Source organism: Zeus faber, assembly GCF_960531495.2.
Source record: "Zeus faber genome assembly, chromosome: 10".
NCBI lineage: Eukaryota > Metazoa > Chordata > Actinopteri > Zeiformes > Zeidae > Zeus > Zeus faber.
Genome location: NC_137199.1, coordinates 32,258,057 through 32,272,311, shown reverse-complemented (window position 1 = coordinate 32,272,311; position 14,255 = coordinate 32,258,057). Strand labels below are relative to the sequence as shown.

The window sequence follows — 14,255 nt, the reverse complement described above, 5'->3', positions numbered from 1 at the left end:
GTCGTCCACAGAGCCCTGTAATAATAACAACTACATTATTGTATCTGAATATGGGATTATGAATTTACTGAAATTAATTTACTTTACTTTCATTTGTATTTTCCCCCCCAAAATAAATACATAGTGCACACACACACACACACACACACACACACACACACACACACACACACACACACACACACACACACACACACACACACACACACACACACACACTGAAGTCTATTTTAAGAGCTTCGGTCAAACCCCCCCCCCCTTGAAGTCTCCAACTCTGTAACTTTTTGGATATTGTACAACGTGTACTTGTACTTGTGCTTGTACTCTTTCACTCCTTCTGTGCCGTCCTTCCAGTAGCTTTGCACTCTGGGGGCTATAAAGTTAAGGCAGAGCCGCGCAGCGTGGTTGTTAAACATGAAGCTGCTGCCGTCGACCGCTCCCATTAATACAAGGAAGGTGCTGATCCGGGGTCAAGCTGCAACGTGGCTGTTTGTCGTGAACAGCGGCGCCGCCTCTCGGCCGCCGTAGCGTCGCTACGCCAGGGCTTTTATTTATTGGATTTTAACCTTGTTTTCCTTTGTGTTTTGAAGCGCCGGGTTAGTTTTAGTGGTGAGTTTATCTTGAGTCTGCGGAACAAACTCGTGTGTGTGGCCAAGAACGTCTCCACAAGCGACACACTGTGAGTACGTTGGTCGTGGATGCAATTGTACTTTTTAACGCCTCCTGTGTGACAGAAACCTCTTAAAATTGGAGCCACTGCTAGTTCCACTGTTGTCTCCATAACTAGAGCCGAGACGCCCAATCCCACCGCGTTAGAACAGCCGTGGAACACCGTTCCGGTTGCTCACGCCGACTACATGCTAACGCTAATGCTAACCCTAACCCTGGATAGCGCCGCCACCTTGTGACGCCACATGGGAACTACAGCGGAGACTTGGAAGGGATGAATGCGGTTATCATGTCAAATATTAATTTATATCATTATTTATTTTCGGTAATTGTCATAAATTTGATGTTGCTGTATCAACACTTTATATTTTAAAATATATATTTGAAATATAGAGCATAGAGAAACAGGCAAGGTGCCTCCTAGCAGGCATGTAAACAAGTGTCGTCTCAACCTCATCCGGGAAAAGCAAAAACAACCAGAAGACACTTTGGGGGAAAAGGAAGAAGCCTTGAGAAGGGGTCACAGGAGGAGGGACCCCCCTCCCAGGACGACCAGGCTGCAATGGATGCAACTGAGTGGGCAACATTATCGAACATTTGGCGTTTCGAGAATTATTGATCGTACCTTGCACAAAATAACAAAATGATTGTGCAACGCTGGGCCCGAGCGATCTGCCCCAAAATCCTGACTTAAATAGCCCTTCCTTCGCACTCTTCCAAGTAGGAGGTGGGATTGTTCTGAGTTCCGATGTCAGTGGAACGCAGCATTAGCGGGGTTGAGGCTCAAACCAGGGACGGAAATATGGAGATTCATTTGAAACCAACACGGTTTGTATGAAAGCAGAGCAGCACGAGATGGACTAAATGAGTCGCTGTGGATATCTCCCCAAATAGGTCCATGTCTTGTTTTTAAAGGCTTATTAGGACACAAAGCAGTGATGGAATGGAGCCAAACCAATATTTATTGGACAAAAATATCAAGTCTTTTTTTTTTTTCCAACACTGAAACAAGATCTTTCAAAGCAATATCTTGATCCCACCCTGCCCCCAATCAAAATTCATCGCCCATCAAGGTAATAATAATATGCACACTGATAAACAAACAAACATACGCACACATATGTGTAACTAAGACAGATAAATATTTGGCCCGTTAATTATGTTCTACGTGAAAAGTCTCCCCAACATAAAAGCTTCACAGCTTTACTTGTTCTTTTACTCGTACTTGTTCCTCATGGTATTTGGGCTCATGGCGTCATCACTAGTTTTCCTGAAGAGGTCGATACATTTCTTCCGCCATTTACAAGCACGTCTTCAAGGAATTTCCTCCAAGCACCTTTTTATTCAGACTTATGCAGTAGTCTTCATTATAATTTTAAATCTGTGAATATAACAGATAAAGTGTAAACACATGCACATTTGAAATAATTACTCAGAGGAAAGCAGAAAGGACACACACATACAACAGCACTGGAGCTTCAGGCTGTCAAACTTGAATTGCACATTAACTCTACAACAATGTTGGGTTAGTTAGAAAAACACTGTAGATTATGTGGAGAATTCTCTAATCTGTAAATAAGGAGCTTCGTTTCTACTCACCCTTACTATTTGTGAAACCAGCCAATGAAGAAGGCACAGATTCCTCGAAGTGACTTCCAGCAGTAGTACCCGGCCATCTTCTGTGCCTTGCTGGTAGGGGCTGGAGTCGTCGGTCCATCTTCAGTAGGTTCTGGGCTCGGCGTCGTTCTCACCCCAGGTTCTTCACTGGCAGGTTCTTCTGGCCTGCTTTGCTCAGGTCTCACCAGCCCGATTTCTGGTCTGACCCCCGGTCTGGACGGGCTGGTCGCCCTGGTGGTCTCCGGCCTGGCCGGGATGAAGGGAGAGGAGGAGAGGACCATCTGAGCCTCGTCGGACGCTCTCTTGCACATGTGTGGCTTGATGACCCGGGGGGCCTGGCAGGCGTTCTGCAGCTTCCTCAGGCCCCACATCATCTGGAGGAAGTAGTGACGCGGTTTGCTGCTGTACGAGCGGCACGTGTGCGGTTTCCCCGCATAGTCGCACCAGTACGAGCGTCCCCGACCCCGGCAGGAGATCCTCAGCATGGTCAGCTCCCCCTGCCCCGTCACGTGCATGGTGCACAGGTCGTCCGCTTTGGTTTTGAACTGGATGGGGTTCTCCCAGATGCTGCGCTGCCCCTCCGCCTCTCCGCCGTGCTGAGCCGGGACGCAGCACAGGCAGTAGGCCAGCAGCACCAGGACCAAGACCCGAGGCCACATGGTTCCAACAGGCACTGAGCCGAAGGGAGCAAGGATTGGCCCAACCGCCCGCCCGCCCTGCTATTTATCGCCTGAGCGCACAAACACGGAATTCAGATGGAGAAGAAAAAAGCCAGGCTTAAAGAGCCCCCCACCCCCCTGCAAGGTCTTTAAGCAGGGACTGCTTCAGTTCAGTTCAGGCTGTCTGGAAGTCAGAGCCACATCTGAAACCAATTCATGGGTCGCCTTTGTGCACCAAGTGAACACTAATGTCCAGACCTTGCTCCCTCACGGGTTTATAATAACTCTACTCACAGGAGCGGATGAAGAACATCACTGCGGAGACTGGACCGCAGGAGAACAATTCTTCACAGAGACTCAAAACGCTTACGGCGTAAACAAGGCTCTGGATAATTCCATGGTGTTCAGCGAGTGTGATCCTGTAAAAACCAAAGTGCTCCTTAGAATACACTCAAGCCGGCTCCTCGTTGCTGCAGAGACCGTTAAGCTTTACGACCGTGCGCCATAACCTGCTATCTCCTCCCAAACAGACACCCCAGATTCCACGATGGGGTTTAAGTATGTTAACGTGATGAATAAGCAAGAACCAAAATAATATCAGACAAGATATTTGAACGTGCACGTAAGCAAGATGCTTTTATTTTTAGTGACTTTATTATTACAAACCAACAGACCTCATCACCTGCAAGAACTGAAGAGTCTTAACGCTCAAGAAACTAAGAAAGATGGATTTTTTTTTTTAAGTTTACCAATGTCTAAAGGGCTCAGAAGGAATCGTAAAACCACAAATATTTAATAAGCGCGGCTGCAGTCGCAGCAGCAGTTCTCCTGGCCAAAACTCATATAAACATCGTTAGTATGTCGTCGCGGATGAAACTGTGTTCATGCTGTGAAGACTGTCCACCGTTCTCTACTTTCGGTTTCAGGCAGTTTTCTGCGCCGTCCTTTGCTGTTCTTTTCTGTTTCATAGGAAGTCACTTCCAGTGAAGTTTACGGCGAAGACTCATGGGAACTGCATTGGTGCAAATCTCCACAAGCTGCACAAGTGATCAACGTCCTTCTTAAAAATCTGCATTCCTCAGGAAATATGAGTAAACCGAGTTAAGAAAAAGAGCATTTTCCTTGTTTTTATTTGTCTCTCACACCGCAGGGCTGCTCTGCGGTGGAGTGAAACCTCAGAAGATAATAATCTGCTATTCAAAATAGCGGAGCAGAAAGACGTGTTTGGGCCTTCGATGGGCACGTGGCATCAAACGTGGGTGTTTCATGGTGTCTCTGCTCCTTGAAGCTCTGCTTTAAACACTTGAGTCACTTTTAGATTCTAGGGCTGCATTTCATTACGGTTAGTAACAACACCATTGTCTTTCATCTCCTTATTTACTTTGGATTTTTTATTTTTTTATTTTTTATTTTATTTTATCTTCTTGTCTTTTCTTTTGACTTCATCTTTTACTTTGCACGGTTGACAGGTCCAGTCCTTTATTGTTCTGCATTTGACAAATCTGAAAATGAATGATTGTAACTCCTGCTTGCACTCGTACTGTTTTAAAGTATTCATTCTATGTATATACTAATGTGTACTAGGCCTATATACACTGAATCAGGCTTGACATTAATATACATTTTTGAAAAGGTTGTACCAAACTGCCCCTCAATTCCATCCAAATATGTTTATATGTTAAACAAAATGAAAACTAATACAGTGAGTTGAATTTGAATGTTTATTCACACTTTGTACACTCTCTTCTCCACCACATGATAAAAAAAACAACTATTTTCCCAGCAGCTCGCCCACCAAACCCTGATCTGTCTGTTGTGTCCTGATGGTGTGGATTGGGCTCTGGACAGAAAAGCTCCAGCTGCAGCACTTGGTAAAACGAGGTGTGTGATAAACCTCTTGTTACTTCCGTTGCACCGTGCGTACTCTCTCTGTTACACTCATCTACATGTCTCATCCAGTATTCACAAAAAATGTCCATCTCAATGCGGCAAAGTGTGAGGCAAAAGCTCTGTTTGTATCGCACAGGTTAAGTTAAACTAACAAAAGTATTTTCCGTGAAATGCATGTTCTGAAAAGCCGCTGGCAGATCTGGGGATGGTTTTAGAACTACGCAGCAGAGCCTGAACAGCAAGAATTCAATGTTTTTTTGTTTGTTTTCTCAACAGCCTGGTTTACTGTCCTTCTGCTCTCAACTTTGCCTTTTTCTGATCCTTTGATTGTTTATTTTGTTGTGAATATTCATCCATATCAACAGTTTACTGATGATATACATAATTCAAATGAATTGACTATGTTTCTTATAGTTCAAGTTCAAGTTCTAAGTATCAAATATAAGATTTTTATTTGAGATAAATAATCTTACAGATTTAAGTATTGAGATGGACGGGTTTTTTTTTTCCTTCCCAAAGTGCACACAGACATCAGTAGTGTGAAGCGTCCATCCACGAATTGAAAGCGCTTTCTTGTCCCTTCAGTGGATTGTCTCATTTTCCCAAATCTCCGCTGTTGTGACAGCGGGTGAGAAAGCAGCGAGCCTGTAAACAGCAAAAGGAGACGGACTCATCACGTTGGTTTGTCAGGTTAACGACAGTCACAGCGCTCTGTGGCCACCGCACAAAGTAAGAAACACAGTTTTTCAACACATTCACTCCTTTCATAGATTTAAATGCATCCAAAGCTAAATTGGGGTTAGAAAAATATTAAACATTTTTTTAAGCATATAACTAAGACTACCAACACCTGAGACCTACAGTAAAAATTGAATTTGGCTTAAAAAAAAAAAAAGCAAAGTTCTTCACTTACAAAGTTTCACCACTATGAAAGCAAGAGTGACTGCACTTGAGTTTCACGTTAGACAACTGAACATGGTCGTTTGTATTTCTGTTAGTCCAATAATCGTCTAAGACAAATTTATATAAGATGTGACACCTAAACTTTTTCGGAAATCAAACACCTTGCGCTCTAAAATAAAACATTTTCAAGTGATTTGAGACAGAGCCCTCCTAACCAAACACATTTTTAAATCGTCACTTTTTGTCTGCGGTGTGCGGCAAGTCGATGTAGACGGCAAAATCTGTCTGTCATCTAATATTGTAAACATTGAAAGTCATGCGAAGTTTTCTTACATAAAGCGTGAGAATAGAACCAGAAAACCACCGGACATCTGTGGGTTTTTTTTTACCAATTCCAGAAATTTGTCGGCTCAGTTGATAAGATAACATGCACACACACGTCTCTACGCAGCGTGTCCCTTTAACAACACACCTGTGTCCCCCCTTCAAAATAAAACATCTGGATTTTTACACACTATGTATATTGTCACCACAACAGTTCATGGACTTTGTGTGTTGAGTTGAAAGGTCACACGACGTGTTCAGCGTGTGTTCTCTCTGGAGAGGCACGAGGCTCTGATGAGGAGTGAGGAGAGAGAAAATAAAGTGAAATCTCTTCCAACTGTTGAGATGAGCAGCTTGAAAGATGTTTTTAAAAGATCTTCTTCAGGCGGCGTGGGAACGCTCATCGTCCTCGTCCTCGTCGGGCGTCCCAACAAATGCAAACGCAGAAACGGCGGCTCAGATTGGGGTTTTAACAGGATCTGCATGGATCTCCGGAAATGAGTGAGGAGAAGGAAGAACCACGGCAACTTCCTCTGATGTTTCTGGGTGTTTGGTCATCTCAGCTGTGAGGGAACAGAAATGACCTAAAATAAAAACGGAAAGAGAGAAATGTTTATACGTCCATTTTCTTGCCATTTATCTGGGCCACAGAGGCAGCAGAGCGGCCCTGACGTCCTTGTCCCCAGCCACGCCCGAGGCTCCGCAGGCTGGACGCTCCATGGCGACCAGTAACAAAGAAAAATATTTACTTTAAGAAATGAAGGTGTTGAGGTGTTTTCATGGATATACATAAAACTAAAATATCTACAGAAATCATATCCTACAGTGTAAAGGAAAAACACACTTGCCTTTCCCTGCACTGCTTAGATGATAAATACGGTTAGAAAAGTATTGATCTGATCAGTGCTGCAGGAATGAACTTTTATTCTACGGTTAAAATCTCCACGTTTAAATAAAAGACTGCACTTACTCTCCGGTGGTTTAGTTCCAGTTTTCAGGGTTGCTGGGAGAAAGAAATTGAAGGAAAAATTGATTAGATTTCAGGTGAAATTGTGACTTCTGAACTGTAATGTTTTTAAGATGATGGATTAGTAACACTGAGAGGGCGGTGAAAAGGAGGGACAAGAAACTGGAGTGCTGCTGAAAGGAGGCCTAGAGCTGTCCATGTGCTCCACATTCATCCAGAGCAACTTCTTGTCACTATGTTTTTTTACTGTCACTCATTTTCAAGAACCTATTCTTCAAGCTCAATGACTGCATTTCCAGGACAGAGAGCAGGAGATACTCTGAAAAGCTGGAACATTTGACCCATTTCAAACACAAAGTCGTTTTACAGCCAGAAACAGAAACAGAAACACAGACAGTGGAGATGGTTAATGGCAACACCAGACAAATGGCTGGACAGGATCGGAGCTGCAGGAAGTAAGTGAAGAGTGTTTAGTGAAGAGCAAGAGAGGCGGCCTCGGTTCCACTCGTCGTTTTAATGGACGAGTTTCCCTGCAACGGCGCTTAACGATGTTTAATACTACGAAAGGGAAACATCAGATCAGAAAGGCTCGTTTTGGGGATGGCTGATCACATTACTGTGTAAAGATCACACAAATTGACTTCAATAACAACAACACGTTGCAGCATTTCTACATGCTCAGAGAATCCATATGTTTGGATGTTTTCTGCCCCCGAGCTGTGCAGGTAAACCTGTTTATGCAACCTTGTGCCTCTGATCATCCTGGGCCTCTACAGCTGCAGGGAACTGAGTTTCAGATCCGTGATCAGAACTGCATTCTGTTAGGGGGCCAGACAAATTGTAGCTAGCTAGCAAGTTATAAAAACAAAAACAAAAATATTCTACAATGCAGCTCCGTGGAGGCCGCAGAGTATATTAGAATCTCTGTCATTTTTCTTTCGGTAATCGCGGAGTTTATTTACAATGTCATTTATGCATCATATTCCATAAGACTAACAACCTAATCTGTGTGACCAGGAGTCCATTAAAACGCAGTGTGGCCCCTGTGTCCTCCCCATGCTGCAGTACCTTCAGGAGCCACAACACTCCAGAGCGCTGTCACCAGTCGATGTGTCTTGGGGGGGCAGAGGCCCGTGGGAACCTTGTCATAGTGTCATAGGTAGGGATGCTACATACACACACACACACACACACACACACACACACACACACACACACACACACACACACACACACACACAATGTAAAAGTCAAGGTTTGTATTTCCTCGGCCCGTTGCTCTCAGACGGTTTCGACTCAAACAGCAAATCGACGGGTTGAGATGATGAACAAGCCAGAGAGCAAAACGATTCATTCCAGAACAGGATTAATGAGTCATTATCAGTGCAATCATGCAATGGTTTAAAAGTGAAAGGTTTAATGTTTGGCTTTTGGAGAGTGATGGATTGGGATCAATCGCTACAATTTTGTCACCATTCCGTGAGGAGAAATAGGAATTCAAATGAATTTGACAAGATAAAAGAATATATGGTGTTTACATTCTAACTCTGCCTTCACGTGAAGTGCTGAGTCATTTCTTCCTCTCCAAACGTTTTAACTTGAGGATTAAATATAAAAACAGCAGAAGCAGTTTCAAACACATGCTGTGACGCTTCAGGATCATGTCTGTTACTCCTACCACACCGCTGTCAGCTTCCTGGAACACTGCTCTGCTCATTTTAACTAGTTTGTGGGCACATTTGATCAACTTTGCAGTAATTATTCTCAAATCCATTCCAAATGTTTATAATATGACAAATTCATTGTTGTTACAGAATTGACTCCACAGCAGCGGTGTCAAACAACCGTCCCGCTGCGCGTTCTTCTTGTTCAATTTACTAACACACGGAAACAAAGCTTCATAAATCCCCCCAATTGTACTTGTTTTTTAGGCAGCACAGTCTGTTTTTCCCTGTTGAGGTGAACAGACACGTCCTGGCGTGGAAGCAGGTTAGAGGGAAAGCAGCGGGTGAAGGAGCTTCTTGCCTCTCTCTGAACACAAGGATCAGGTGAACATTCAGCGGAGACTGGCTGACTCTGCACGACACACACAAGAGCTTCACTCCACATGCGGCAGGCTGCTCAAACACTTCATTTACCAGACTCAAGAGTTTGCTGCGAGTGTATTTAAAGGGGGATTCCACCCGTTTTCAGAGTGACATGCTCCATGGCACATGTTTCAGCGAACAGGGCAACCAGGCTGATGGAGGTGCTGTGACGTAGCGCCCCCTAGAGAGCCTCGTTGAGATGAGTGGACAATCTCTATTTCATTTGAAAGGGTGACTTGAAGATGAAACGTAGGCTCGTTGGAGCTTTTACAACAGAAAATATAATCTTACGCCGTCATAAATCACCTAGATTAACGCTCCAATCGACCTTTCCACTTCACTTCACTATCCACCCAGTGATGGGGGGGTCACCTTGGCTGTGACGTATGTTCCACCTTCCCCGGCTCAATTCACTCCATACAGAGACACCACAGGCGGCCGTCACTATGCGGATAACAGGTTGTACATGGTGCAGTCTCACACTCGTCGCTCCCCATATAATCGAAAGCGGAAGACAAGTGAATTGAGATCACGGCCGAGGTGCTTCCCCCTGCTCCACCTGCTGATGAAGACTGGAGTAAGGAAAACCTCCACAGTAAGTGTAGGTTCATGACACCATTCAATTACATTTTGTGTTCTAAAAGACGTTTTTGATGTCGCCCATTTGCCTGGAAAAGCTTAAAGATTAAAGAATTCAGTGATTTGTTCCTCAACACATTATACATGTTAGAACATGTTAGAAGGTAATTGCTGAAAACACGTGACAAGACTGTGAACAATGTCGTACTGAATTGTGGAGTTAACGCTAACGCTACATAAACACCAGCATCAGCATCTTTTTTTAAAAATGTATTTTAAATTAATTTTTTTAACCTGTGCTGTCAGCTTGCTGCACATACAACACAGAGTATTTGTTCCATTACATGTAGGACAGAGTGAGTTGCAAGTGGAGTTGAACTTGTCAACCTGCAATGAAACTCTTTATTCATCTTTAATCAGCAACAACTGCTGCAGTAACTGTCCTGTGACGAGCTGTGGGACGAGCAGAGCACACAACCACCAGCAACCCCCTCTTTGGAGAACCATCTTACCATGTTTGTGTCTATAAACAACTAATCATCATTACTACTCCAAGAGGGAGAGTCACCAGGGGTGAGACAATTAAACATAGAAACAAACAACATTTACACCTTTCAGCATCTTCAGTGGACGTGCCCCCAGCCTCTCAGAGCACCAGGAACTGCCTTTTTTTCCCGATTTAGAAAACTAATTTTATATACTTGGGGATTTTTTTTTAATCATTCCAATTTGACTGGGTGGTTAATAACACATTTTTCTGTAGTGTGACAAACTCAGAACACATTTATTTTTGCTTTGGAGGGACTTTAAACAAGTGCAAATTGAGTCTTCAAGTCGCTGTTTGGAATGGAATAGAGATGGTTCATCTCTAAGGTGCTACGTCACAGCCTGATGGTCCTGGTCTCAGAAACAGTGGTGAAGGAATTGTTTCTATGGACCACATCATTCAGGAGGCTTCACTCAGTACATGCCCGAGCGGTGAAGAGACATGCAGTATATGCATGCAAATGGAATATATGATCTATTTTTACCTTGTCAGGATGCACTACCGGACACCTTGTAAACACTCATGATAACCATTATTACCAATTTCCATACCGCAAAATAAACCCACAAAATGATAAAATGCATCATGAAAAACATGGCATGCTAATCAAACACTGAGCAAAAAAGGGGGTTTCTCTCTAGTTGTCAAACGTCATCATTGGCCAGAAAGATCGATGTGTTTAATCTCACACCAGACGCTGCGTTTGTAAGGTAACGATCGTAAGAGCCCTTATGACGGTAAGGGGCACTTTTTAGAAACACACAACGAGAAGCCACACGGTGCCCAAAGGAGTCCAAGCGTAAAAAAAAACATTAACCAGCACCAAGAGAGCAGTAAACAAGTCTATTTACAAGAACCGGAGGAGGAGTGTATAGAGGAGAGGAAATAAAGAGGAGGATTATGGGTAAAAGGAATTTCTTACGTTTTCATGGGAATTGTCTCAATGCTATAAAAACACAACAACATGAAGATGTTAATGAAGTGCTCCGCAACAGAATCCACACCAAATGGTTGGTGTTTCAATCACACGGACCAGCAGGGGGCGACCACAAGATCCTTGAAAAATGTCCACGCACTTTTGCGTCTTTTGTTTTTTAAAGTGCCATGTGCTTGACGGAGATGAAACATGGGAAAAAAAATGATAAGGAAGATGGAAGCAGTAGAAATGGTTATCACAGAGTAAAATGCCAAGTCCCCGAAACAGAGGAACTACAGAGAGGAGAGAAGAGATTAACAGACTGAGAAACATCACCTGACCAGCAATGCTTATCAAGACATTCATATTTTCTAATAAAAGAGAATGAGTGAGGAAGTGTTTCATCTGCGCACATTGTTTTGTTTAGTTCCATAAGGAAACGGAGCAGCACGGCGGAGAGCAGATCAGAAGCGCCTGCGATGGTGTTGCATCGGGCGCCCGAGATCTGCGTCCCCGAGGATACCTTCCTCATCAATATATATGTATATATTGCCCAGACAACCTGCTACCTCAATGCCCATTCACGCGCAATAAAAAAACGCGCCTGATAAAAATGGGACCATGGGGCACCAAGGGGCAAATGGGCAGCCCCCCCCGCACATGCCTGTTCTGTCGTCAGAGGTCAAGAGGAACGCCGCAAGTACTCACTCATCATAAACGTCCTCAGTGTCCATCCTGCGGTAGTGTTTGGCCAGTTTTACGGCCAGGACGATACTGGGGATGAGGAACAGAGTGCTGCAGCCCAGACCCATCCAGAAGGTGTTCTGTCAAAAACGGTAAGATCTCAAATTAACATCACAGCGCATCAAAAGTCTGGACCCAGTCCCCGTGAAATGCATTCGAACTATAGGGTGATTCATAGTGACTGTCCTCCCTCATGGCAGGAGATTCAGAGCTTCCTGTCATGAGATTGGAGATATTGCAAAAGGAATCATCTCAGAGCGTCCTTTGTCCTGCATGTGATGGTGTATTTGGAGTTAACAGTGTTTTGGAGACATCCTGTTGTGACGGTGCCTCAGTTAGCTGGAGGTATGTGAGAAGGTTCATTAGTGGACCAAGTGGCTTCCTGTCACCGCTGCGTCCGTTTAACAAGATGACCCCCCACTGACAGCATATGAAAGAAACTTTGTGAGGGAAGCTTGAACTTAAAAGTCGAATGAGGCAATGGAGCGTTTGAACTTCAAAGTACGGTGGGACAATCACGGTCGCCCCGGTCCCCCCATTTGTTAAAAACTACTATTGAAAAAGTTCTGATGCCAATCATCCAGGTTGACTCCCAATGGTTCAAACCAGCCCAGCGCACCATGGAGTCCACCAGGAAACTGCAGGTGAGGATCTCCGCTGTGTCCACCATGTTGCTGAAGGGCTTGCAGGTTGCAACCTCCATGGCCAGCTGCAGAAAACACAACGTCATGTCAACTCAAATGTGAGGATCATGGAAGCCCAGACAGAGTGGACTCCCTGCTTCCTCTCCTCTCTTCCTTTCGCAGCCTCTGTTATTATCTGGTGCAGGGACTTGATGTTTGTCCGTGACGTCATTGTGGATTCAACCGTCAGTTCCCTGGTTAATTAACATTATGTCAACTTGAAAATGTACCAATTCTTTTTTTTGGATAAGCACATTTTGACGAGACTGGACGCTCAGCAGCTGCTTTGGGACGGTAAACATTTCAAACAGGCTTCATTTTATTTGTTTTGAATTCTTGCAGAGACCAAAATCCCACAGCGCCAATTCCTGGAATTTACAGCGTGTGTAAACGATATGTTTGTCCGCTCTATATTTAAACCAAAGCCCTTTCACTCTTTGCAAGGATCTTTGGTCTTTGCAACACTCGATGCAGGATTTGTTTTTCTGTCGCACTGAGACACAAAGGAGTGTTTCAGTGTGAACCACAGAAGACGTTCAGACCTTCAGTGAGCGGCCACTCACCGAGGCCTTGACCCACTCGATGTACTGCTGGAAGTATCCCACGATGGTGGCTTTGTACTTCCCCGTTTCCTGCAGAGGTTTGGAAAAACATTTCCATGAGACATCGCTCATCAATTAAAATTGGTAAGAAGCTAAAACAAATGAACCCAAGTGACCTGATTGATCAGCCAGGTTGCATTGTGGGAGATGAGATACTGGGCGGCGTCAATGGCGTTGAGAACGGCCAACACTTTGTTCTGGAGAAAGACGACTAGAGGTTTACGTCAAGATACATATTATTATTAATACACTACAGGGGTACTGTATTAATAATTGATAATAAGTGAATATTTTTGTTAAAACTGGGGTTTTAGCCTGATAGCGTGCTTAATAACATACATAAGACTCACTACACAATTCATTACTAAAAACTCAGTTGGGGCTTTTACATGAGATGTATTTTTTTTATCAGTGATGGACTTTATATATAAATAAATATATATAATAAGTATATTACAATTTCTTATCTGTTTCCTTCTTTTTCTTATTCATTTTTTGCATGTGCTATTTGTGTACACATGAATACCTTTAAAGTTGTATTATCTCCTCTGTTCCACACATTGTGGTCATGCTGTAGGGAATGTGCTATATCAATTAAATTAAAGTTATTGCTAGTTACGGTGATTTCCATATTTCATCCAGCCCAAGTCTAAACCAATATTAAAACAAAGAAAAAAGTCAAAACAGGTTTAGTGTAAATCCACCGGAGAATGCAAGGGATCCTCTCTGTTGAGTAGAGACATCTCCTTGACGATTAAAAAGGTTAAAAAGAGGTGAAGAGGGAGTTCACCCACCGGCAGGTCCGAGGCTGTTCTCTCCAGGAACCTCATGCTTTGGTTGAGCGCGCTCTAGGGCAGAGAGATGAACATGTCAACACCGTCCAAAGGTCAAAGGTCACTGAAACACCTACAAACAACAGCACCATCGGACACTTCAACACAGACATGCACATTTCTTCATTCACATCTAGATGAGCGATGGAACCTCCAAAGATTCTACTCTGAAATGAGGAGATGAATTAGCTGTGTTTTTTAATGATCGTTGTCATGGCAGCAAAACTCTGATCAA

At 43.8% G+C, this 14,255-nt stretch overlaps 2 protein-coding genes across 2 annotated transcripts in view; both read right to left on the bottom strand.

Annotated features, from left to right (window-relative positions):
- Positions 1-1,712: 1,712 nt before the first annotated feature.
- On the bottom strand, positions 1,713-2,945 carry fgfbp2a (fibroblast growth factor binding protein 2a; the record flags this gene model as incomplete). Its single annotated transcript, XM_080008269.1, has 2 exons — positions 1,713-2,050; positions 2,269-2,945. One exon carries the CDS (start codon positions 2,943-2,945, stop codon positions 2,274-2,276), a length of 672 nt encoding a protein of 223 aa, XP_079864395.1. The 3' UTR covers positions 1,713-2,050; positions 2,269-2,273.
- Positions 2,946-4,697: 1,752 nt separating this feature from the next.
- The window catches only part of prom1a (prominin 1a), a gene marked incomplete at its 5' end in the record, with an annotated part of 33,749 nt that continues 24,191 nt past the window's right edge, over positions 4,698-14,255 (bottom strand). The window contains 8 exons of the mRNA XM_080008268.1: positions 4,698-6,646; positions 7,033-7,065; positions 8,098-8,197; positions 11,867-11,982; positions 12,522-12,611; positions 13,149-13,217; positions 13,304-13,384; positions 13,982-14,035. Coding sequence (XP_079864394.1) covers positions 8,128-8,197; positions 11,867-11,982; positions 12,522-12,611; positions 13,149-13,217; positions 13,304-13,384; positions 13,982-14,035 — 480 coding nt within the window. The 3' untranslated portion in view covers positions 4,698-6,646; positions 7,033-7,065; positions 8,098-8,127. The remainder of the gene's footprint in view (positions 6,647-7,032; positions 7,066-8,097; positions 8,198-11,866; positions 11,983-12,521; positions 12,612-13,148; positions 13,218-13,303; positions 13,385-13,981; positions 14,036-14,255) is intronic.